The following is a 24,026-nucleotide window of genomic DNA, read 5'->3' as shown; positions in this document are numbered from 1 at the left end:
TGTGGCCTTAAAGCTATAATATGTAAGATTTTCGTGATAAAATATCCAAAAATCACTTGCACAGTGTGATATATTTCCTGCAGTTGTGTAGTTACAATATCCCAAAAGTTCCCAAAGTTTTTTAATTTCAGAGATATTCCAATTTTAAATAATGTCTCGTCCCTGACTCCCTGTTCACTTGTCACCTGTCAATGACGTAATATCCACGTAACCCTGGTTTCTGCTCGTACTGCCATAGTAACCATGGCGACAGACGTGGACAACTGCATACGTCTAGCGGCATGCTCGCGCTGTTGTTGTTTCGTTCAAACATTATGGACCATGGCAAGCAGACTTTTGGAGAAAATGAGAACTAAAACGAGGATCGATATCAGCTTGGTGTTTTCGAGATGCCGAGAGGTCCATGTCCATGACAAACTTCAACTTGACAGAGAAACCACTCTTGTGTGTAGTTTATTAGACAGGTGATCAAATGTACATAAAACTAATCAATGTTATATACAGAGGCGGCGGACAGAGTACACAGCTTCATTACTTGAGTAAAAGTACAGATACCCCTTGCTAAATTTTACTCAAGTACAAGTAAAAGTACTACAGTCAGATGTCTACTTAAGTAAAAGTACTGAAGTACTTGTTCTCTTACGAGAGATACTCTCGTACTGCGTAGAACTACGCTAGGGGAAAATCCTTTTCCACGAGAATACTGAAGCCAAAAAATTATCCTTAATTTTTGTAATAATGTAAAACGCGTTGCCGCAGCATACAGACATAGGCGAGACAGCTCACTCGCCGATTGGCTGCTCTGCGGGCAACTGCTTGAGCCTATCGAGCGAGACCTAGAGTGACGTCACACCCAATGAGGGCGCTTCGCGCCCTCCCACGTCACGTCCCGCCGAAACGGACATGGCTTAGGGCTATAAATTGCACTCGCAGGGCTCAACTCTCTGATTTTTAATTATTCAGCGAAGACATCACTTCGCTGGATCCGAGAAGCCGCGCCGTCGAAAGAGCATCTCAGCGGGACGAGTCGAGAAGCTGATGGCCGCGCCGCCTTCATCGCCTTTCTGCTGCGCTATCCGGCGCCTATATCCTTTTTTGAATTCTCTAGTGGGTGCTCGCTGGTGCGACGCACACTCCTCTAAAAGAGCTCGCGTCTTTTTAAAGATGCCTTCCTGCGGCTCGTGCAGAGCCACACTCAGCGACGGGGACCGCCATTTTGTGTGCGTTTCCTGCCTGGGTGAACAAAGCGCCGTGCTCAGCGAATCCCGGAACCTTCTCCCAGCCGTCAAAGCTCGCTGGTGCGCCTGCGAGCTACGTCACCGGCTTCGTCGTCATCGATCCCCGACGGACAGCGGCCGCAGTCTGCCGCCGCTTCTGTCGACGACGCGGACGAAGTCGACGCGATGGTACAAGAAGGGGATTCCTGCTCTCTCCTGGCGTCGGGCAGTGAGGATTGGACGAGCTCTGAGGATCTCGCGCCTCCTGCCCGTGCTTCGACGGGAAAGAGAGCGAGCATTGAGGCGGAGCTAGTACGCGTGCTCACTCAGGCCACGGCGTGCCTTAGCCTCTACTGGGTTTCGCCTGAGCAGCCCGTCCACAACCGACTGGACGGCTACTTCCTGCCGGCTACTTCCGGACGGCTACTTCCGCTGGACGGCGTGCTAAGATGACGCTGCCCTCAAAGGCTTGCCGCATGACGTCATCCCTGCTCCACCGCGCTTTCACCACTAACGGACAGGCTGCGTCAGCGCTGCACACCATGGCCTTGCTCCAGATCTACCAGGCTGATCTCCTCCGCAAGCTGGACGAGAAAGGACCTGGCGCGATCTGTGTGGCGGACCTGAGGAGCGCTACAGACCTCGCTCTCCGCGCTTCGAAGTCTGCAGCACAGGCCATAGGACGGAGCATGGCCGTGCTCACCGTGTCTGAGAGACATCTCTGGCTGACGCTCTCTGACATGCCGGATGCGGAGCGCACCGCGTTCCTCGATGCGCCTCTTTCCCCTGCTGGCCTCTTTGGAACCTCGGTCAAGGATTTCACCGACAGGTACGCTGAGGTGCAGAAAGTGACACAGGCTATGAAGCACTTCCTCCCGAAGCGCTCCAACTCTGCAGCAGGCCGTGCAAAACCGTCTGCTCAGAGCTCACAGCCTAAGCCTCCGCACAACGCCTCTTCTCAACGCCGCCAGACACAGAGCTCGAGACCGCGCTCCTGATCTTCCAGCCGCCGCCCCGCGCCCGAAGATCGCGTTGAAGCCAGAGGCCCCGAAATCATCCTAGCACTCCTAGGAAAACGACGGTGTTGTTCTCAGTCCCAAGAGAAGTGACTGGTCCAGTGTATTTAGCAGCCAACAAGCCTGTTTCATTACCCGCTTGCCTGCACACAAAAGCCGTTTTCACGGCTACCCAGATAAATCCCTTAAAGAGTGTATTTTCTGGTGTCCCGGCCACGGCCGATGGTGTTTCATGTGTAGTAAGACTGCCCACTATTCTGTGCCCATCCCTACACATAAGCACAGCCCCTCACACAGGGCTCACGTACATAAAATCGACCCAAATCGATTGTGCATTAAGTGTAGCAAACGTGCCCACATCCCAGTGCCCACTAATGCTACCTCCTGCATATCACACGGTTTCTGTAAAAACGAAACCAGTGTGCAGGCGCTCTGCTCAGGCGAGCGATGCTATAAAGGTGGTAAATGTGCCCGTTGACCCGCGCCCATGTCCACACACAAGCATGACAGTTCCAATGGAACTCGCCCAGCCCTCGGTTAACCACCACAGAGGGGTCGAGCGCGGGCATTCTGCAGATGTTACGAGCACGACGCTTACGTCACAGCACACCGAAGCCGCTGTATCGCGAGCCGATCAGAGCACGCTTTGCACTCAGCCCCTAGCAACCCGTGCAGACGCGTGGGCGAAGCTTCCCGGGGTTTCAAAATGGGTGCTAAACATCATAAAAGAAGGCTATTCGCTGCAGTTTTGCCTACACACGGCGTGCGTCGAGACCACGGTAGAATCGAAAGTAGCACATCTACTTCGAGCCGAGATTCTGAAACTACTGAACAAAGGGGCTATAGAACCCTTATCTCAAGTTCAAAGCGAAGGGGGGCTGTACAGCAGATACTTCCTGGTACACAAGAAAGACGGGGGTCTCAGACCCACACTAGATCTGCGACAACTGAACAAAAAAAAAAATCGCTTATGAAGCGTCAGTTCAGGATGCTCACGACCAGAAAAATCCTCGCGCATGTTCGCCAAGGAGACTGGTTTTTGTCAATAGATCTAAAGGACGCGTATTTTCAAATACAGATAGCGGCACATCACAGGCGATTTTTGAGATTCGCCTTCGAGGGTCAGGCATACCAGTACACAGTCCTGCCTTTCGGCTTGTCCCTGGCACCCCGTACATTTACGAAGTGCATGGACGCAGCGCTCGCGCCCCTCAAACTCCGGGGCATTCGAGTGCTGAACTATTTGGACGATTCTTGGCTGGCTCATTCTAGCCCAATCTCACACAGAGATCGTGGAGCACAGAGCTATGTTACTGGATCACCTCGAGAATCTCGGTCTCACGGTGAACTGGGAAAAGAGTTCGCTATTCCCCAAACAGACTATTTCGTTTCTGGGAATAGAACTGAACTCACTGTCGATGACAGCACGACTGTCACCACAGCGCACACTGGATATTCAGCACGCAGTCGGCTTTTTTGACTGCGGCGCTGTAGTCCTTCTCAAGAGATTCCAAAGGATGCTAGGTCTGATGGCCTCAGCATCATCAGTTCTCCAGCTGGGCCTACTGCGCATGCGCCTGCTGCAGTTCTGGCTCAAAGAGAGAGTGCCTCACAGAGCGTGGGACGCCGGTCGGCTTCGCCTCAAGGTCAAGCATTGCAGCTTTGAGCCCTTGGGGGTTGGAAGACTGGTACCATTCAGGTGTAAGCCTGACTTCCTTGAGACTGAGGGTGGTGTCTACGGACGCATCCAACGCAGGATGGGGAGCGCTGCTCGAGGGCACACCGCTTTTTGGCCTATGGTCAGAGCGGGAGAAGCTCCTTCATATAAACTGCCTCGAGATGTTAGCAGTGAGCAAAGCACTCAGGCGCTTTCGTCCCCTGATAACGGGGTGCCACGTACTGGTTCAGACAACATGTTAGTGGTATCCTACATAAATCGCCAGGGCGGACTCAGGTCCCTGACCCTGCACAGGCTAACTAGACGCCTCCTGATATGGGCACGCAGCAACCTGCTCTCGTGCCGGGGCTCCTGAATGTAGGACCAGACAGGCTGTCCAGGAACCACGTTCCGTCAGGAGAATGGTCTTTGAACCCACAGACAGTACAGCTGCTGTGGAAGAAATTCGGCAGAGCGGAATTTGTAGTAGACCTGTTCGCATCTCAGGAAAACGCTCACTGTCTGGAATTTTTCTCGAAAGCAAGGACGCTCTGGCCTACTTGTGGCCTCGCCGTCCTCTCTATGCTTTTCCCCCTGTCTCCCTCCTAACCCAGGTGGTGGAACGGATCAGGGAGGAAGGATGTTCAGTGCTGCTTGTGGCGCCACTTTGGACGAACCAGCCTTGGTTCCCAGTTGTGATGCAGTTGGAAAGCACCGCCCCGTGGCCAGTGCCTCTGAGGAAGGATCTCCTTTCTCAAGCCAATGGCTCGATATGGCATCCTCACCCGGAACTGTGGTCCCTTCATGTGTGGGCCATCAACGGGTATCCGCTAACCTCCCACAGGGAGTGTTAAACACGATCACGCAGGCCAGTGCTCCGTCTACGCGACGTCTCTACGCCTCTAAATGGTTGGTGTTTTCTGGTTGGTGCAAAGCTCGTGGCGTGTCACCCCCGGATTGCGGAGTGACAGAGGTCCTCTCCTTGCTACAAAGAGCTGGATAAGGGCAGGTCCCTTTCCACGCTCAAAGTATATGTGGCGGCCATAGCAGCGTTCTCTGAGACAGCGCTTGGCCAGTCTATAGGAAGGAACGATTTAGTCATTCGGTTCCTCAGAGGAGCTAGGAGACTGAATCCTCCCAGACCTCCCACATTCCCTATATGGGACCTTTCTACGGTTCTGGAAGCCATGAAAGGTCATCCTTTTGAGCCTTTGCAGGAGATTGATCTTAAAAACGCATAGGGGACTTGCACGCGCTCTCGGTGAGTGCAACGTGCATAGAGTTTGGGCCTAATGACTCTAGGGTTATACTCAAACCTAAGCACGGTTATATTCCGAAATCCCTGAATACACCGTTTAGGGCGCAGGTCATATCCCTGTCTGCCCTACCAGTCACTGGGGGAAATGTGGATGAAAGCTTTCTCTGCCCGGTCAGAGCATTAAAAGCTTATGTGTCTCGCTCGTCTGTTTTCAGAAAGAGGGAGCAGCTCTTTGTTTCGTTCAGTGGGCGTTCTAAGGGACTAGCCGCTTCGAAACAGAGCCTATCCAGATGGATTGTGGACGCAATAGCGCTAGCTTACACAACCAAGGGCATACAATGTCCTTTGGGTGTCAGAGCGCACTCCACGAGAGGCATGGCTTCATCGTGGGCCTGGTCAAGTGGGATTGCCTTACAAGATATCTCTATGGCGGCAGGCTGGGCCTCCCAGTCTACATTTATAAGGTTTTATAACCTAGAGGTTCCCGCACTGCAAGCCAGGGTACTGTCGGTCTAGTATGGCCTAATTTGTTAGACTGAAATGTATCAGTCTTGTGTTTATGGATATTGTGAATAGCAAGGCTGCTCTAAGCTGCCATATACGGAAGATAGTAGCTGAAGCCCACTTCTTTCGGGATTCCCTGTGTGCACTGTTCGCCCTTGGGTCTATGGTGTTGGATCCCTGCATGCACTTACATTAGGTTCCCCTAGCGTAGTTCTACGCAGTACGAGAGTATCTCTCGTAAGAGAACGTACTCGGTTACTAACGTAACCCTGGTTCTCTCTAGAGAGAGGAACGAGTACTTCGTATCCTGCCGTGCATGCACTCTGGTTGCTTCACTGTTAAAAATCAGAGAGTTGAGCCCTATGGGCGCAATTTATAGCCCTAAGCCACGCCCCGTTTCGGCGGAGCGAAGCGCCCTCATTGGGTGTGACGTCACTCTAGGTCTCGCTCGATAGGCTCAAGCAGTTGCCCGCAGAGCAGCCAATCGGCGCGCGAGCTGTCTCGCCTATGTCTGTATGCTGCGGCAACGCGTTTTACATTATTACAAAAATTAAGGATAATTTTTTGGCTTCAGTATTCTCGTGGAAAAGGATTTCCCCCTAGCGTAGTTCTACGCAGTACTCGTTCCTCTCTCTAGAGAGAACCGAGGTTACGTTAGTAACCGAGTACGTTTTTAAAAGCACTTAAATATCAAGAGTACATTTTCTAAATATTGCATTACTACTGCCACAATGCTTACATTTATGTACAGAAACGTTCTACATGGAGTTATGAAAATTTTTAATGTTAATACCTTGGATAATGTAAAAGGAATTAAAGTAAAATCAAGTAATTTTCATCTTTTTACCACGTTGCTATATTTAACATTTCGCACTTGCCCACAAGGCAATAGGACAATGGCAACGCTCTAACATACCTCTGCTAGAGTTTTAATGGATTTTTTGCACCCACATTTGAACTAACAATTGTGTGTACATGTAAGTTTCTCTGTTTATTCATCAATCAAATCAATAAACCTAAACCAGCAAAGAAGGCAATATAGCAATGTTCTGACACACCTCTGAACCACACCTCTGAAAGGTGATTGCTGATAGGCTGTCTGCACAATTCAGTCACGTTTGAGAGGGAAACAACAAATATAGGGTTTCCGAGTTTTTTTTAATTTTTTTTTTTTAGAAGAAGTATCAGGTACTCAGTACTCACGGTTATGAATAGAAATGTAGTGGAGTAAAGAGTACAATATTTGCCTCTCAAATGTACTTGAGTAAAGTCATGAGTACTCCCCAAAAATGATACTCGAGTAAAGTACAGATCCCTCAAAATTGTACTTAAGTACTGTACTCAAGTAAATGTACTCCGTTACTGTCCGGCTCTGGTTATATAGCCTAACATGATGAAATGTTAAAATTTGATCATTATGTTATTCTGTATCAGTATGTAGACCAAGTCAAACAGCGCTGTGTTACCTAAGTTTAATTTGTCTAATAAACTGACCTGTGTGAGTATTAATTCAGCACTTGTGGGTAGTTTGGTAGAATTAAATGTCCTCATTCCTTTATATCTGTGTAACTCGCGTGTGGCGCTAATATCTGTCTATGGAAGTAAAATAATGTTTTTGAAACAAAAAAGCCTGTTGAATTGCAGTACTTGAAATGTTTTTTTACTTCCATATCTGTCTCTCATTAGCAATCGCGACTTGCTTCATACCACAGTCATGTTAAAAACATCAATGTATTCACTCATCCATTAACATTATTAGATCCTTCAGCATGACGACAAGTTCCATAATTCCTCTTAAAGGTACAATATGCAATATTTTCTGCCGCTAGAGGGCGCTACATTCCAAACAACAACAACAGCGTAGCTTAATGACGATGTGAAGGAGCGTGAAATGATGGGAACTGTCATTTTTAACTCCACCGTGGATGTAAATCAGTCAGACGGGAATCGAAAAATCATGTTCATGGATGAGGTAAAGTTCTATTTTATAAATGTTGCGTTTAATGACATTAAACGCAATGTTTAATGTGCTTGTCAGATAGCTATACTTTTTAATTTTATTCGATTTTCTATTTATATACCGGTATATCCGTCTGCCCATCCGTCCGTCCGTCCATCCGTCCATCCATCCAATTTTAATGGGTGTTAAATAAATATTATAAAAAATTACATAATAAAATAATAAATTAAATGTATTTTTTTTACCAGCACAGCACTTCAAGTGTCTGTTTGTTAATCTGTCTATCCATCCATCCATCCGTCCATCCATTTAGACATTATCACTGTAAAGCTGCTTTGAAACAATCTAACGACATGTTGCATTTTTCATTAAAATGAATTAACCGCAAAAGTAAGGTTTAATACTAAATTGGTTATCAATATCATGTTACTGTATTTGTCGAATTCATTGTTGTGATAACGCTGCGCAGTTTTACGTGTTCTAAACAATTGTTGTAAAAGTACATTCGAACATACCCACATCACTTGCCAAAAGACGGATTCATCTTTATGGTTAACACTGTCACGACGCACACACGGGAAAAGGTAAGATCCAAATGCAGTAATTTATTAGGTTAATCCGTACTCACAACAGTCCAGGCAAAGGTCATAAATCCAACAAGTCAGTCCAAGAAAACAAGAAACAGACACGAACTGGCAGACAACGAAGTGTGGTGACATAAAACAAGGACTCCGTGACATGAACTGAGACAGACAGGGTACTTATACACAGACACTAACAAGGAACAGCTAGGAACAATGAAGACAGGGAACAGCTGTGTGAAATGAACATTGATGGGTAACAGACAAAGGATTATGGGAAATGTAGTTATAATGTGGATGACACCGTGGGGAAGAAGACCTCTAGTGGACACCAGGAATACACAAACCAGACACTGTGACAAACACATGCTATATTTATTTACATGGCCATAAACACCAGACGTGATAAACAATGTCAATAAACTAAACACAAGCCTAAAGCAATAATACTTTCCTTACATAAACATAACTATTACCGAATGCTACATTTGGAATATATAAAATTGACCCGTAGGCCTACGCTTATGGGACTTGTCTTTGTCGACAGAACCAGCTGCAATCGGTAAAGAATAATTGTGTTCCATAACGACTGCACGAAACAAGCTAACGTTTGATGCTTGATAGACGCTACAACTACAACTTCCGCATTTGTCCAAGACTCCACGCAGTACGAGCAGAAACCGAGGGTAACGCGGATATGACGCCATTGACTGGCGACTCCCAGCTCACCCCTGCTCACACACCCCGTTTCCTTGGTTAAAATAGCAATTTTCTCACGATTTAAAAATAGTTGGAAACATTTGGGATATTGTAAGTAATCAACTTAACAAAATATATAACACTGGCCTTGTGATTTTGGGATATTTTAATGCACAAATATGATATATTGTACCTTTAATGCATCATCAACCTATGCCTTTGTTATTGTAAGAGGTTAGCGACCCCTAGAAAGAAAGAAATTACATATTGTAGCTTTAAATGGGTTATAAAACTGCGTCAACAGTAAAATGATCACCAATACTCAATAAACAGTTTAAATTCATCAAAATAATCAACAATTATTCTGCCATATCAATATAATACTTTGTTCTTTAACTGTAGACTGTGAAAATGTGCAGTGACAGGAACAAAGATAACCTACTACAACCGTGTAAACATACAAAACGATAGCTTTTGTTCTTCCGTTCTCAAACAACCTTGATAAAACTTCAGATAATGATATTATCTGTTCATTTGAACCTGAAAAGCATAGTATCTGTTTACTGATAACACCGTCTTACACAAGGGCGAAATTGTCAATCACACATTGGGGGGGACAGCTGTGGGACTTTTTGTGTTGGCGCATGCACACATTTTTTTAATCAAAATAAAATAAACGTCAGAGTCCGAATGTTTGTAATTGTACTACACAACAAGGAATTTTATTACATCGGATCGTCTAACCAACGTATACTCACCCTGTAATGATTACAGCATCGGCATCAAGCCTGGATTGACAACAAAGCGGCCAGTGATCTCTCTCTTATATTCTTCTATAAACATATAGCCACATTTTGATTAAATTACTGTTACAGGATAACAATTTTCTAATATCAAGTCTTGAGCAATGACAGTAAAACAGTTAGGCTATGTACTAATCAGGGTATCTGCACATTTTTTAAAGTCAAATTTAAGGCTTTTTAAGACCTTTTTAAGACCTGAAGAAATCAAAATTAATACTGTACATTAGGGGTGTGCAATATTAACAAAAATATATCTCTATATTTTCAAAGTTTTGTTGATAATACCATTACATGATATTTTACTGATTTTGTACTGGTACCATGGCTGGTTTAGGCCTGTTGTTGACAGCAGACTCACAAAGATATTCATATTTAACATATTAATCTATGCAGTGGTCAGTTCACAGTAGTGACTGAAATTAACAATTTTTATTAAGGGGCAATATTTGCCTCCTTAAATTGATTTCCAGGGGCATTTTCACCTAAATATGGAAATTATTTCTAAACGTATTTAGAGGTATGCATCACCTTTTATGTCAAATTCTAACATTCAAATTAAATTCTATTAGAATAACACAGCACCACTGTCAAATTAAATAATTAAATTAAAATCCATCCTTGCAGTGCAGAGGTGACACAGAAGCGGCATCCGAACTGGCATTATATATTTACACTTAATTTGCAATTGCATAAATAAAGCTATTAATTAAATATGAAACTAAACCCGCCAGTAAGTGGCAGTAAGTCACTGTCTTAATAAGCGAGTTGTTGGAGTCATTTATTCAACCGATTTGCCGATTCATTCATTGAATCAAATGATTCCTTCAAAACGCGGATTTCAGTTTAAAAAAAAAAAATCGCTGTCTGTTGGACTACAGTTTCATTATGAAATTCTCGTCGGCGAAATAAAGGGGGAAACAAACAATATTGTGCTGAAAAAGTAACACACAAATGTTAACTTTATTGTTAATTTAACCGTTGTATAAAATAAATACAGTTTGTAGGCCAATGTAGGCTCATACAGTAGTTCCTATTATTCGTTATCTAAGGGATTATGTCAGCCAAATACAGGATATTTACCATTCATAGATATGTGCCAAATCCATTCGACTGGCCTTACTTACAGATTTCGCACTCTTAACTCTTCTTCTGTTTGTTTTTTGCTAACTCACTGACGGTGCACGGGCTACTAAAGGTATAGGGAAAACATGACATGAATTTCAAAAGGAATAGGTTTTTGTTCATGTAGCCTAATATACATTAACAAAAACCTATTTCTCCTGAAATCCATGTCATGTTTTCCCTATACCTTTAGTAGCTCGTGCACCTTCAGTGAGTTAGGAAAAAACAAACAGAAGAAGAGTTAGGAGCGCGAAATCTGTAAGTAAGGCCAGTCGAATGGATTTGGGAAATGGACCGGCCGCGATTTTATATTTTCGGAGCTGGAAAAAAAGACGTATTTGCAGATCGATATTGCCAGCATAATCAATCATACAGTATGATCAAATATTGGGGGGGACAAATTGTCCTTTCTTTGAATATTGGGGGGGACGTGTCCCCCTGTCCCCCCATACAATTACGCCTATGGTCTTACATACGGCCACTCTAAGTAGAAGAAAATAGCCGCTGACCTTGATGCACTCTATATTTAGGGACTATCCCTTGACATGGAGAAGACAAATCTGCAAGGGTGGTGGAGACACAGATGTGGAGTAAAGAGTTTTCCTGTTAAAATAAAACTCACCCTGCAATAAAGCCATAAAACGCACCCTGGACAGAACATCGCAAAGACAGAGCATAAGACATTGTCCTGTCCAAACACTTTTCCCTTATCTCTGCATCCCTGTCACATGTCTGTCCTGTCTTGTGATGCACATGGGTGTTTTGTTGTTTTGGGGCCATGTGCTCTTGTCATTGTCTGGTCCCTCCCCCTTGTTATCTGATTATTGGTTTATTTGTCCCACCTGTCCTGCTCGTTACCCTCCTTTGTTTGTTCCCCTATTTAGTCTCCCTGTGTTTGTAGTCCTGTTGCTGGTTCGTTGTCTATGTTCCCTTGTGTTGCTAATTCCTGTTTTATGCCCGTCTCGTTTTCCCCCCCATGGGGAGGTTTTGTTTGTAGTTTTGGTTTTGCTTTTTATTTACTTAATAAATATTCCTTTTGCACTTGAATCCTCGCTTCACTTTTTACCATTCCGTGACAGAACGAACCAGCCATTATGAGGATTCAGCAGAGGAAGAACTCACGCCATCCACCGATATCTCCTGTCTCCTGCCCACAGTACGAGCGCATAGTGAAGTTCAGCAATTTAACTTCCCTCCGTCAACAGGGGAGCGACATGAGGGAGTTTGCCCTGAGGTTCAGCGTGGCTGCAGAGGGACTGAGGCTTGGTGACGCGGCTCTTAAAGACTTGTTTAATTACGCCCTTGATGAGCCCATCAACTTCGGGATAATGAGAGCGCTGGACCATTTGACGTTTGAGAAATTTGTGAATTCCCTGGATCGTCAGGATAATCCTCCAGCTAAGGTGGTTGCAGTCTCCCCAGAAGTGACTGTAGAAGCTGCAGTTCCCCCAGAAGTGGCAGTTATTGCTGCAGCTTCTCCAGAGGCAGTCATTGTTACACCACCTCACCCTCGCAAGCGCAGGAGGAGGAAGGCTCCTGTTTCTTCCCCTAAATCGGCGGTCTGGGAGGACCCGACTTCGGGGGTGTCTGCTGTTCCAGAGCCGGAGCCAGTGTCTGCTGTTCCAGAGCCGGAGCCAGTGTCTGCTGTTCCAGAGCCGGAGCCAGTGTCTGCTGTTCCAGAGCCGGAGCCAGTGTCTGCTGTTCCAGAGCCGGAGCCAGTGTCTGCTGTTCCAGAGCCGGAGCCAGTGTCTGCTGTTCCAGAGCCGGAGCCAGTGTCTGCTGTTCCAGAGCCGGAGCCAGTGTCTGCTGTTCCAGAGCCGGAGCCAGTGTCTGCTGTTCCAGAGCCGGAGCCAGTGTCTGCTGTTCCAGAGCCGGAGCCAGTGTCTGCTGTTCCAGAGCCGGAGCCAGTGTCTGCTGTTCCAGAGCCGGAGCCAGTGTCTGCTGTTCCAGAGCCGGAGCCAGTGTCTGCTGTTCCAGAGCCGGAGCTGGTGGTTCCGATTCCGGTGGTCCGGAGACGGAAGAGGAGAAGGGGAAAGGACTCTTCAACGGACCGTCCGGTGGTTTCTAACCCAGAGACCAGCCCGGAGGTAACTGCCATCCCTGCCTCGTCACCCAGGTGGCTCGCCCTGCCGGCCCCGCCCGAGCTGCTCGCCCCGGTTCCTGATCCGGTTGCTGTTCCTGATCCGGTGGTGTCTGTTGCTGTTCCTGATCCGGTGGTGTCTGTTGCTGTTCCTGAGCCGGTGGTGTCTGTTGCTGTTCCTGAGCCGGTGGTGTCTGTTGCTGTTCCTGAGCCGGTGGTGTCTGTTGCTGTTCCTGAGCCGGTGGTGTCTGTTGCTGTTCCTGAGCCGGTGGTGTCTGTTGCTGTTCCTGAGCCGGTGGTGTCTGTTGCTGTTCCTGAGCCGGTGGTGTCTGTTGCTGTTCCTGAGCCATGCTCGCCCGAGTGGTCGTCTTCGCCCTGGTCGTCTCTGCCATGGCCGCCCGAAGGACCTGCCCCGTCCCGGCCGCCTGCACAGTCGGATCCGCCCTGGCCACCTGAGGGAAGGTCTCCGCCGTGGTTGTCTCCGCCGTGGCCGCCCGAGGGGTCGTCTTCGCCGTCGCCGCCCGAGGGGTCGTCTTCGCCGTGGCCGCCCGAGGGGTCGTCTTCGCCGTGGCCGCCCGAGGGGTCGTCTTCGCCGTGGCCGCCCGAGGGGTCTTCACCGCCCTGGCCGCCCGAGGGGTCTTCACTGCCCTGGCCGCCCGAGGGGTCTTCACTGCCCTGGCCGCCCGAGGGGTCTTGACCGCCCTGGCCGCCCGAGGGGTCTTGACCGCCCTGGCCGCCCGAGGGGTCTTGACCGCCCTGGCCGCCCGAGGGGTCTTGACCGCCCTGGCCGCCCGAGGGGTCTTGACCGCCCTGGCCGCCCGAGGGGTCTTCACCGCCCTGGCCGCCCGAGGGGTCTTCACCGCCCTGGCCGCCCGAGGGGTCTTCACTGCCCTGGCCGCCCGAGGGGTCTTCACCGCCCTGGCCGCCCGAGGGTCTTCACCGCCCTGGCCGCCCGAGGGGTCTTCACCGCCCTGGCCGCCCGAGGGGTCTTCACCGCCCTGGCCGCCCGAGGGGTCTTCACCGCCCTGGCCGCCCGAGGGGTCTTCACCGCCCTGGCCGCCCGAGGGGTCTTCACCGCCCTGGCCGCCCGAGGGGTCTTCACCGCCCTGGCCGCCCGAGGGGTCTTCACCGCCCTGGCCGCCCGAGGGGTCTTCACCGCCCTGGCCGCCCGAGGGGTCTTCAACGCCCTGGCCGCCCGAGGGGTCTTCACCGCCCTGGCCGCCCGAGGGGTCTTCAGTTTCGCCCTGGCCGCCTGATGAACTGTCCGCCCTGCCCTGGTCTGTCCCTCCCGTCCCGCCCTGGTCTTATGGAGCGTCTGGTAGCCGCTCCGTAGGGAGGGGGTAATGTCACATGTCTGTCCTGTCTTGTGATGCACATGGGTGTTTTGTTGTTTTGGGGCCATGTGCTCTTGTCATTGTCTGGTCCCTCCCCCTTGTTATCTGATTATTGGTTTATTTGTCCCACCTGTCCTGCTCGTTACCCTCCTTTGTTTGTTCCCCTATTTAGTCTCCCTGTGTTTGTAGTCCTGTTGCTGGTTCGTTGTCTATGTTCCCTTGTGTTGCTAATTCCTGTTTTATGCCCGTCTCGTTTTCCCCCCCATGGGGAGGTTTTGTTTGTAGTTTTGGTTTTGGTTTTTATTTACTTAATAAATATTCCTTTTGCACTTGAATCCTCGCTTCACTTTTTACCATTCCGTGACAATCCCCCTCTCCCTCGTCCCCTCTCCCCCTGAGTCAAGTCACTAACAGTTCACTAAGAATGCATATATCACTTATGATGTATCTTGTGAATCTATTGTTTTTCCTTTTCATGTTTGGTATCATTTTAGATGTCTCAGTGCGATTGGTAAAATGGTCTTGATTTCATTGCAGTCATTGGTAATATTAGAAAGATTAAGAAGGCATTGGGTCCAAAATGAATAAATAAATAAATGAAAGATAAGAAACTCAGAATAATCAAAGATCTAAATTAAATAACAATTTTACTTTTGATCAGCTGTTATTGGGTCCCTTAATGAATGAATAATTGAAAGTATGGGATACTCAGAATAACCAAAGATCTAAATTAATTCATAATCAATATTTATGACTATTTTCTAATAAGAAACACAATCTAAATTTGATTATCACTTGAAACTGGTGTCAGATTAAGCGTAGAGCTAAAGTAATACTCAAACTAAATTCTAATAAATTAAGTGAACTTCACTGGAGATCTGTACACTGTACACGCATAACAAAGATATACTGTACACGCATTATCCCTTCGCCCACACCTTTGGATTCCGTCGTTGGGCCAATGGGTAGTCCTTACAATGAGATTCTCAGAACCTCAGGAGTTAATGGAATTACAAGTTGGGCCAAAAAGGGCAATACAATGACCACTGGTGGCTAATCGACTCGTCAGCCCTTCTGCAGACCTGTAAGAATAAAAGTATACAGTACCTTTTCCAAGGCCTATTATGCTAACACAGCATTTCAAGGCATTAGGATGTTCTGTCTTGCCATCTTTTTCCATCTTGTTTTTGAAAAGAGAAGAACAGACTGATAAAATATTTTTTTTGCAGAGTCTATTTGCAAAAGCAAATAGTTGCTAATAAGTGTAAATAGTGATAGGTGCTATTTACAACAAATGTAAATAACAAAAAATTATTTTCTTTGCACAGAGTGTAAATTTAAGTTTTAGATGTTATTTATACCTAATGCAAGTAGTGTATTTGCACCTCAATGTATTGTAGTACATTCTAAAACAGTAATAAAAACAGCATACTCAGTGTATATTTATCAAAATTATAAATGGATGTTGTATTATTGAGACCTTAATTCTCACCATCTCTTAACCCTTTAGCTGTCACCCCCCTTTTTGAGAATGGAAATTAAAATGCACTATTCAAGCTTAAATGGCTGTAATTCAAGAATGCTTTGGAGTATAGACCTAAGTTTGGTCTTGTTTTAAAGGGAAAAAATTGCAGATTATTGCTGAAGTGAAAGAACTTCAAAAAATTAAAGTATGAAAAAGTTATGGAAGTTTAAATTTACATTAAATCAAATATAATTTATTTAATATTTTTCTTTTATATAAAATATATATTTTACAAAATATTTTTTACTATTAAATTACTATAAAATAAAAGCCATAAATCTAACCAAGTTGTGTTCCAAATTTGAAGTTGATATCATAAAAATTGAAGTTCCCATGAGATTTTGTTTAGGCGTAATACCAAAAATAGCCTCCGGGTGTCATTGAATTCCATTGAATTTAACTGTATGCATTCTGCCATAAAAAAATGTATACATTTCTGTCCAAATATCACTTCTGTCACAAAATATGGAACCTTGAGACTCAGACCTTTCTGACAATATGTGTTTTGTCAAGATTAGAAAATATTTTGATCATAAATTATGAAACATAATAATGCCCAAAAGGGGAGGAGCCTGATAAAATAATTTAGAGTAATGTTTCTATGGTAACACAATGTCCAATTTCAAAACAGTTTTCACAGGATGAATTCTGAGATCGTAAGCTTTCAAATGATACCTAATTTATGATAACTACTAAAATATGAAATGTAATAAAAAAAGGCGATAAAAAAGATAATATTATATTTTAGAGGATAATATATATATGATACTTTTTAGAAGGTAATATTATTTTATCATTTTTTTTATTGACAAATACTAGATTATATGTTTTATTATTAATTTTTAGCATGAAAACCAACATTTCAAATATTAAAAGTGTGTGCGTCTACTTTTTGTGACAAAGGTCAGAACTCCTGTTATGATGTCGATTTTTTTGAGGTGCGCTCTTGTCATAAATTCATCTATTACTGTTCCTGCATAATTTGTAACAGAAAACAGTGCTGAAATATCTATTAAGGAGTCTTAGACCTTTCCAACGATATATAGTTTGTCATGATTAATTTAGGATTTAATTGTAATATAGTGAGGTAAACGTAGGTGTCCCGTATACGGGACGGTGACAGTTAAAGGGTTAAGACAATCCCTAACTCTTAGTGTGATTAAACACTTGTAACAATTCACCCTTTAATATTTAGGATTTGCACCTGCCCACACTGCCAAAAGAACCAAAACCTGGTTCAATGACCATGGTATTACTGTGTAATTACTGTTTGATTTCATGTCATATTCTAATTTTCTGGGATTTTGATTTGAGTTTGAGTTTGTTTATTTATAAAGCACATTTCAACAGTCACAGGACTGACCAAAGTGCTGTACAATCATTAAATGAGGTAAACCATGGGTAAGCACTAAGTCCAGGGTGTGGCCATGGATGTGGGTAGGAGAAGTTATCCACTGTTTTAAGTTGAAGGACTCAATAAGATTCCTTCGAAAGGTTATTTGAAGGACAACACACGTGAATATTAAAATCACCTACAATTAAAAAGCGATCGAAGTTAGTAGTAATGTCCCCCATTAGTTCTGTAAATTCAAGAATCAAATCCTTTACAAGCTGAGGAGGGCGGTACAAGACTGCTAGCAGAATAGGGCCATTCCACTCAAGCCTTAATAACTGCACTTCAAAACTGGAGAAGACCTTTGCAGAAATCATTTTACAGTGGGCGAGAAAGGATTGTTTTAAGACAGTCACCAAGCCACCCCCCCGTCCATCTTGACGAGGTGAATTAAAAAACGAGCAGTCATTTGGAACCAGTTCAGTAAAAGGGCTTAAATCTCCCACCTGTGTCCAAGATTCCGTGATAAACAAGAAGTCCAACTCATTCGAGGAGAAAAAATCGTTCAGTAAAAACGTCTTATTCACCAAAGACCGAGCATTAATCAAAGCCATTTTTGGTGAGGTGATGACGTTGAGTGTGCGAGCTCTGTTCAATGGGCGAAGATTCGAATGAATCACCCCTCTGTGACGCGCATGAAGAACGCGAATGTTGACAGAGTCGGATCTTTTACCACCCAACGAATCACTTGCAGGGTGAATGAGGCGAAGCCAGCACGGGGGGAGATCCAACGAGCCGCGGACAGCGTGACCACGGCCAGCTCGCAGGTGTGCTTTCCATCGGATGGATATCCCAGCCCGTTTAACACAGTCTCACCCCAAAACGTCACATACTGACGGGTCTTGACCATACGGCAACATACGCCGAAAAGGGTACCCTTTAACGTCCATGTGTGACGATTCGGGTATGGTTGGGTTTAGGTATGCGTTAGGGTACCGCTAGGAGGCGCTGCTGGTGCGCTTATGTCTGCGTCTCATATTGACGTTATAGGGGTACCCTTTTCGTCGTATGTTGACGTATGGTCAAGACCCGTCAGTATATGACGTTTTGGGGTGAGACCGGGCTGGCCCGTTTCCCTCGTTTCCTCCTGCGCTTTCTCCGGGCAAGATCGAGAGGCCAGCGGCGTATACAGATTGGTATGTCCAAAGGCACAGATCCGTGCGGTTCGTAGGAGAAACAATCAACAGCGGCCTTTTCCCCCGCAGGAATAGAGGTACGAATGTTCAGTAATGTTTGACGATCATACGTCAAAAGTGCATAGCAAGTTGGAAGAAAGTTTAGTAAAAGGATGAGTAACAGACGGCAAGCCAACCACAGCGGCGCCATCTTGTTTCTCTTAAAAATTTCGTGATTTCGTGGGTTTCATAAGCTGTAAGCCATAATCATCAAAATTATAACAAATAAAGGCTTGAAATATCTCAATTTGCATGTAATGAGTCTATGTAATATATTAGTTTCACCTGTTAAGTTGAATTCTTGAAATAAATCAACTTTTTGATGATATTCTAATTTTATGACCAGCGCCTGTAGTTCTGGTAGTTCAAACCAGAAACCAGCACCCCTTGCTGGTCCCAGTATGCAAAACATATATTATGCTGGTGAACAGCAATGCAGGGTTATTCAAGTATTTTTTTATGAAAATTCTACAGAAAGTGCTATAGGCTATCCATGTTTAAATGCTGTAGTTGTCCGTCAGATCTGCTTCTGTGTCTTGTGCTCTGTGGGACTTTTATTTTGTAGTTTCTTTGTGTCTGTTTCTGTATTCTTTCCCTTTGTACTGTTTCCTGTGGCCAGGTTGTAGTTTTGTAGTCTTTTACATTTTCATTAGTCTGCTCCAGGTGTGTCATTTTCCCTTGTTAAGCTTGTTTACCACTTTGTTTAAATAGCCCTTGTTTTCTCTGGTTCTCTGTTGGTCGTTGTTTCATGTCATGCAGGTGTCTCCAGTTCCCCGTGGTTTCTATGTTTTTCTCAGTGTTATTTTGTTCTTGACGTAAGTTATGATTGTTTATTTTCATTAAAATCTCCCTGCATTTGGATCCTTCATCTCTGCCTGCCGTCTTTGATTCCCCCGTCCCGTGACAGTTGTCCATCTATATCCGTGCACTTATGCCATCTACATTCGCGTGTCTGAACTGTGCATGTGCTTGTAATTAAATGCACCAGTTAGCGTGTCCAGTAGTAATACTCATAAATTAGTCGCAGAAGAAGAACACCCTAGCAACTGTATAGCAACACGCTAAAAACACTCAGAAACATCTTTATGGCAGAATACTGGCATTATGGCAATGAGTTTATGGGGAAGTACCACTCATATTTTCTACATTAAGTGTAAATATTTTTCTGTATCTGAAGTTACATTACATTTAATGACTGAACAAAAAAAACATTTTTATTTATTTATTATTAAATGTTGTTATGTCAAGGTAAAAACAATGGGAAAGATTCACTATCGCACACACGGGATATCCTTTGTGCTGTTCCACAATTTTTCCCTGAATCCAGTTTAGCCAAGGAAAAGTTTTTAATTGAATTTTCCCTTAATGGGACATACTTGCCAGCCCATCCCAAATGCGGGTATTCACCCAACATCTCCTGCCAGCAGAATTCTCTCACACAACTACACACGTATAGGCTACAGACTCACAAAACACACACAACCCGTTCTATCATGCTTGTTCGCCATGGGGTCATAATATAACAGAAACCTGTCAACACCTAGCAGTCATCCAACAATCAGAGCAGAGTACTGGAGTCAGCAATAACACACATACTTTAACCTCTTACACACACACACACACACACACACTTCTTCTTCTTTGGTAGTCCATCGTATCCGATGATGACATTCCACCTCATTTGCGGTGTACTCTTTCATGACTGTAGAGTCCAATCCTTGATCCACAAATTTTATGACATATTGAGCATGTAAAGTCTGAGTTTGTAGGGGCAGGCATGGTTGTATGTCTCCGTAGTCTTTTTTGATGTTTCCTTATATTTCTCTCAGATTCCAGCTGCTCTACTCCTGTGTGGCAGAGCTGCTTCCAGGTGGTTCAGTTTGCTGCCAATTCTTCCAGGCATGATGGATTAATTTGACACTTTCCTAGTGATGTTTTTAGTTGGTCCTTGTACCGCTTTTTCTGCCCCCCTGCAGAACGGCGGCCCTGATGGAGCTGACCATAAAGGATTTGTTGGTATCTTGAGGCAGCCTGATAACATGCCCAAGCCAGCGTAGTTGATGTTCAGTGACTGTTGCCTCCATACTCTTGCAGTTTGTTCTAGCAAGCACTTCCGAATGTGGTACATGGTCATAGCATGTGATTCCCAGGATTCGCTGCAAGCACCTTATATGGAAACGCTCCAGCAACCTTAAGTGATGACTGTATATGACCCAGGCTTCACAGCTGTAAAGAAGAGTGGTGATGCAAACAGCTTTATAGATGGTAACTTTAGTGCACAATTGAAGGTGCTTATTTTGAAAGACCTTGCGTCGAAGTTTGCCAAAGGCTGCAGAGGCTTGCCTTATCCGATTTTTTATTTCATAGTCGAGATTGCAATCTTCTGATACAATGCTGCCTAGATACTTAAAGGATGGCACTACTGTAAGTGGTTGTTGTTCTATGGTGAAAACAGGCATAGTAGGTGTAGGGCTGTGCCTCCATTGGCATATCACTTCAGTTTTGGTGGTATTAACTGACAAGCCGAATCTGCTATAGGTCTTCACAGCAGCAGCAAGGATAATTTGCAGGTCTTCTGGAGTATGTGCTACGAGCACGCAGTCGTCAGCATACTGCAACTCAAGGACCTGCATCGCTGAGATCTTGGTGATGGCCTGGAACCTTCGAATATTGAAGAGGTTTCCATCCAGCCTGAAGTCAACAGTGATCCCATTTCACGCAGAAGCTTTGTGACACATAGAAGGTAGATGTTAAAAAGTACAGGTGCCAGCACACACCCTTGTCTTACCCCAGTGCATATGTCACGGGGTGACAAATAATCCCCGGAACTAATCCCATCAGAGAAGTGTTCCCGCCGGGACACTTTTAGTGTAACACTGTCCCCGGGCTTGTGTGTGTGTCTGTCGTCATGACAACTAAATGGCAGATTGGCAACAGGTGCGGGGACTTCACTTTGAGTGCCTGATTGAGGTGGCGCCAGTGTTTGGAGAGGATAAAACACAAGAGAAAGAGAAGGCTGTGTGTTCTCTCTCCGTGTTGTGTTGTTATTTCTTTGTCTTCCCCCGTCGATCTGGTGTGGTTCTCTCCCGTTGGGAAATGTTTGTAGAGTGTTGCAGCTGAAGGATCATCGTGAAAGAAGAGGAGTGTTGCTTGTGGGATCCGAGGGCAGTTTTGAAGAGTGGAATTCGTCGTCTGGACTGGGAAAGAGTGAGATGAGTGATTGACAAATTGAATCTCATAAACGCATGTTTTCTACACTAAATTGGATACTGGTTTGAAGTGCTTGGATCACGTTGTATACATCGCACTGAGTGAAATAGACTGATTCCTTGTCGATCTCTAGCCTCCCCCTCGGCCATTGAAACCAGCGAAGTGAAGCCGCTTGTAGTGGTGAGGAAATTATTCACCGCATCTGTCCCAACTCTGACTATCATCGGCTCTTCAGATCGAGACCTCTGGGTGAGTGTTGGCCTTACTTTGCACTTGAAGAGTGGATTTGTAGTGCTGAAATTGACGTTTCCCATCACGTTGCATGTTTGGAATTGGACTGTTGTGTGTGTGTGGAAGATTTACCTTTTATCGCCGTGCACTCCCCATGAGTTATGCTGGTCTACCGTCCATCATAAGAGTCTAGCAAGATCGATTGCAGTCACCTGTTGGATGTCAGAAGGAAAAGCCCCCGTGCGCACACTACACGTGAGAACTGTTTTCCTCTGCTTGAAGTTTATGCTGTCTGTTCCAGTGAACGTCGCTCAGCTTGTGACTGTGTCCCCTGCAACACACGTGAGAACTGGTTACCTCTGCTTGAAGTTTGTGTGCTGTCTGCTCCAGTGAAAGCCCTGCTCAGCTTATGACTCTGTCTCCTACCACCAATGTGAGAGCTGTTCACCTCTATTTGAAGTGTTGATTCCGTCTGTTCCAGCGAACGTCGCTCAGCTTGTGACTTTGTCCCCTGCAACACACGTGAGAACTGTTTACCTCTGCTTGAAGTTTGTGTGCTGTCTGCCCCAGTGAAAGCCCTGCTCAGCTTATGACTCTGTCTCCTACCACCAACGTGAGAGCTGTTCACCTCTATTTGAAGCGTTGACTCCGTCTGTTCCAGTGAACGCCCGCTCAGCTTGTGACTTTGTCCCCTGCAACCCACGTGAGAACTGTTTACCTCTGCTTGAAGTTTGAATGCTGTCTGTCCCAGTGAAAGCCCTGTTCAGCTATTGACTCTGTCTCCTGCCACCCATGTGAGAGCTATTCACCTCTATTTGAAGTGTTGATTCTGTCTGTGCCAGCCAAAGCCCCGCTCCGCTTGCGACTTGAGTCTGCTGTAGCCCTGAAACCCACCTGTATGGTGCGAAGTGCCCACCCTTTACAACTCCTGTGAGCCCTGATCCACCTACTCCCCTGCGATACTCACCTGTGATACTCACCTGTTCAGTGAGTTGGCACCAGAGCCAGAATGAAGTAAGCCTGACTCATTTACTTACCTGCGATACCCACCTGTTTAGTACCTACCACTGGGAGTTGGCACCAGTGCCAGAAGGAAGTAAGCCTGACCCCCCACTCACCTGTGATACCCACCTGTTCAGTATCTACCACTGTGAGTTGGCACCAGCACCAGAAGGAAGTAAGCTTGACTCAATTACTCACCTGCGATACCCACCTGTTCAGTACCTACCACTGCGAGTTGGCACCAGCGCTAGAAGGAAGTGAGCCTGACCCCCCACTTGCCTTGGATTCCTGGGAAGAGGAAGGAAGAGGAATTTTAGATTAGGATTTTCAAATTGTTTTTATATTTAATAAAGCCTGTCATTCTTTTTATTCCTGTCTCCTGCCTCCTCCTTTGACACGCTCCTCAGGGTGATCCTGGTCTAGGGGTGGGTGCAGTCTGGCTTGGCCCACCTCGACCTGTGACACATACTCTAAAAGGCTCTGACTCCTGACCACCTTCGGTCACACGACCTACCATCCCTTCATGGAACTGGGACAGGATGTTACAAAACTTTTTTGGACAGCCAAATTTTGTTTGCACACACACACACACACACACACACACACACACACACACACACACACACACACACACACACACACACACAGTATGAAAATGCATGCAACAAAACCCATTCCCACATTAGTGGTTATACAACCATGTATAATCAAGGACAGACACAAGCGCTTTCCCCCTCACACTCTTTCACTCACACCCACTTTTAAATCCAAACCTCTGTTAATTTATGGCCTTTTGGGCTTGTCAATCACCCTGTCTCCTGTTTCCCACGTTTTCCCGCTGTGGCCTGGCCCCTGGCCACCAGTCTGCATGGGCATAAGTCTATCCGGTGTCATTTCCTGTCTCGCTTTGGGCCAGGATGATGGTGTGGGTGTTGCTCATCTCTGTTTATCTGTTCCTTCATAAAAGTCAATTCAATCATTAGCGGTGCCCCTAAGTTTAGGGGCCTGACCTTATCCAGCTCCTTTCATGCTATGGACATGGATGATATCTCATACCTTGCAGATTTTGCCTGGCGGATGATACAATGGGTGAAAAATCCTGTTAATCTACATGATGTAGTTTCTGCAAGGTGGAAGTAACGAATTACAACTACTCACAATACTGTAATTAAGTAGTTTTTTCGGGTACTTTTTTGAGTATATTTTTAAATCTGTAATTTGACTTGTACTCAAGTAGATATTAAGCTAAGTAATCTACT

At 45.6% G+C, this 24,026-nt stretch overlaps 1 protein-coding gene and 1 long non-coding RNA gene across 2 annotated transcripts; both read left to right on the top strand.

Moving 5' to 3' along the window:
* The first annotated feature begins 11,724 nt into the window (after positions 1–11,724).
* Positions 11,725–14,564, top strand: LOC307010116 (uncharacterized protein). Its single transcript, XM_079634516.1, has 2 exons — positions 11,725–13,452; positions 13,667–14,564. Exons 1-2 carry the CDS (start codon positions 11,912–11,914, stop codon positions 14,151–14,153), a joined length of 2,028 nt encoding a protein of 675 aa, XP_079490642.1. The 5' UTR covers positions 11,725–11,911; the 3' UTR covers positions 14,154–14,564.
* A 6,905-nt stretch (positions 14,565–21,469) lies between these two features.
* Positions 21,470–22,919, top strand: LOC307011029. Its single transcript, XR_013800336.1, has 3 exons — positions 21,470–21,783; positions 21,952–22,020; positions 22,427–22,919. It is a non-coding gene; the product is annotated as an uncharacterized lncRNA (long non-coding RNA).
* The last annotated feature ends 1,107 nt before the right edge of the window (positions 22,920–24,026 follow it).

The sequence above is a fragment of the Phoxinus phoxinus genome, assembly GCF_949152265.1.
Source record: "Phoxinus phoxinus genome assembly, chromosome: 14".
Lineage (NCBI taxonomy): Eukaryota > Metazoa > Chordata > Actinopteri > Cypriniformes > Leuciscidae > Phoxinus > Phoxinus phoxinus.
Note: the sequence above shows the minus strand (reverse complement) of the source record. Positions and strands in the feature narration are given on the sequence as shown.

What these genes read in the sequence shown, in the direction of transcription:
- LOC307010116 (XM_079634516.1), top strand. Translation starts at nt 11,912, where the DNA reads ATGAGGATTCAGCAGAGGAAGAACTCACGCCATCCACCGATATCTCCT. An exon ending in TCGCCGTGGCCGCCCGAGGG is followed by an intron (nt 13,453 to 13,666) that starts GTCGTCTTCGCC and finishes TGGCCGCCCGAG; the next exon opens with GGGTCTTGACCGCCCTGGCC.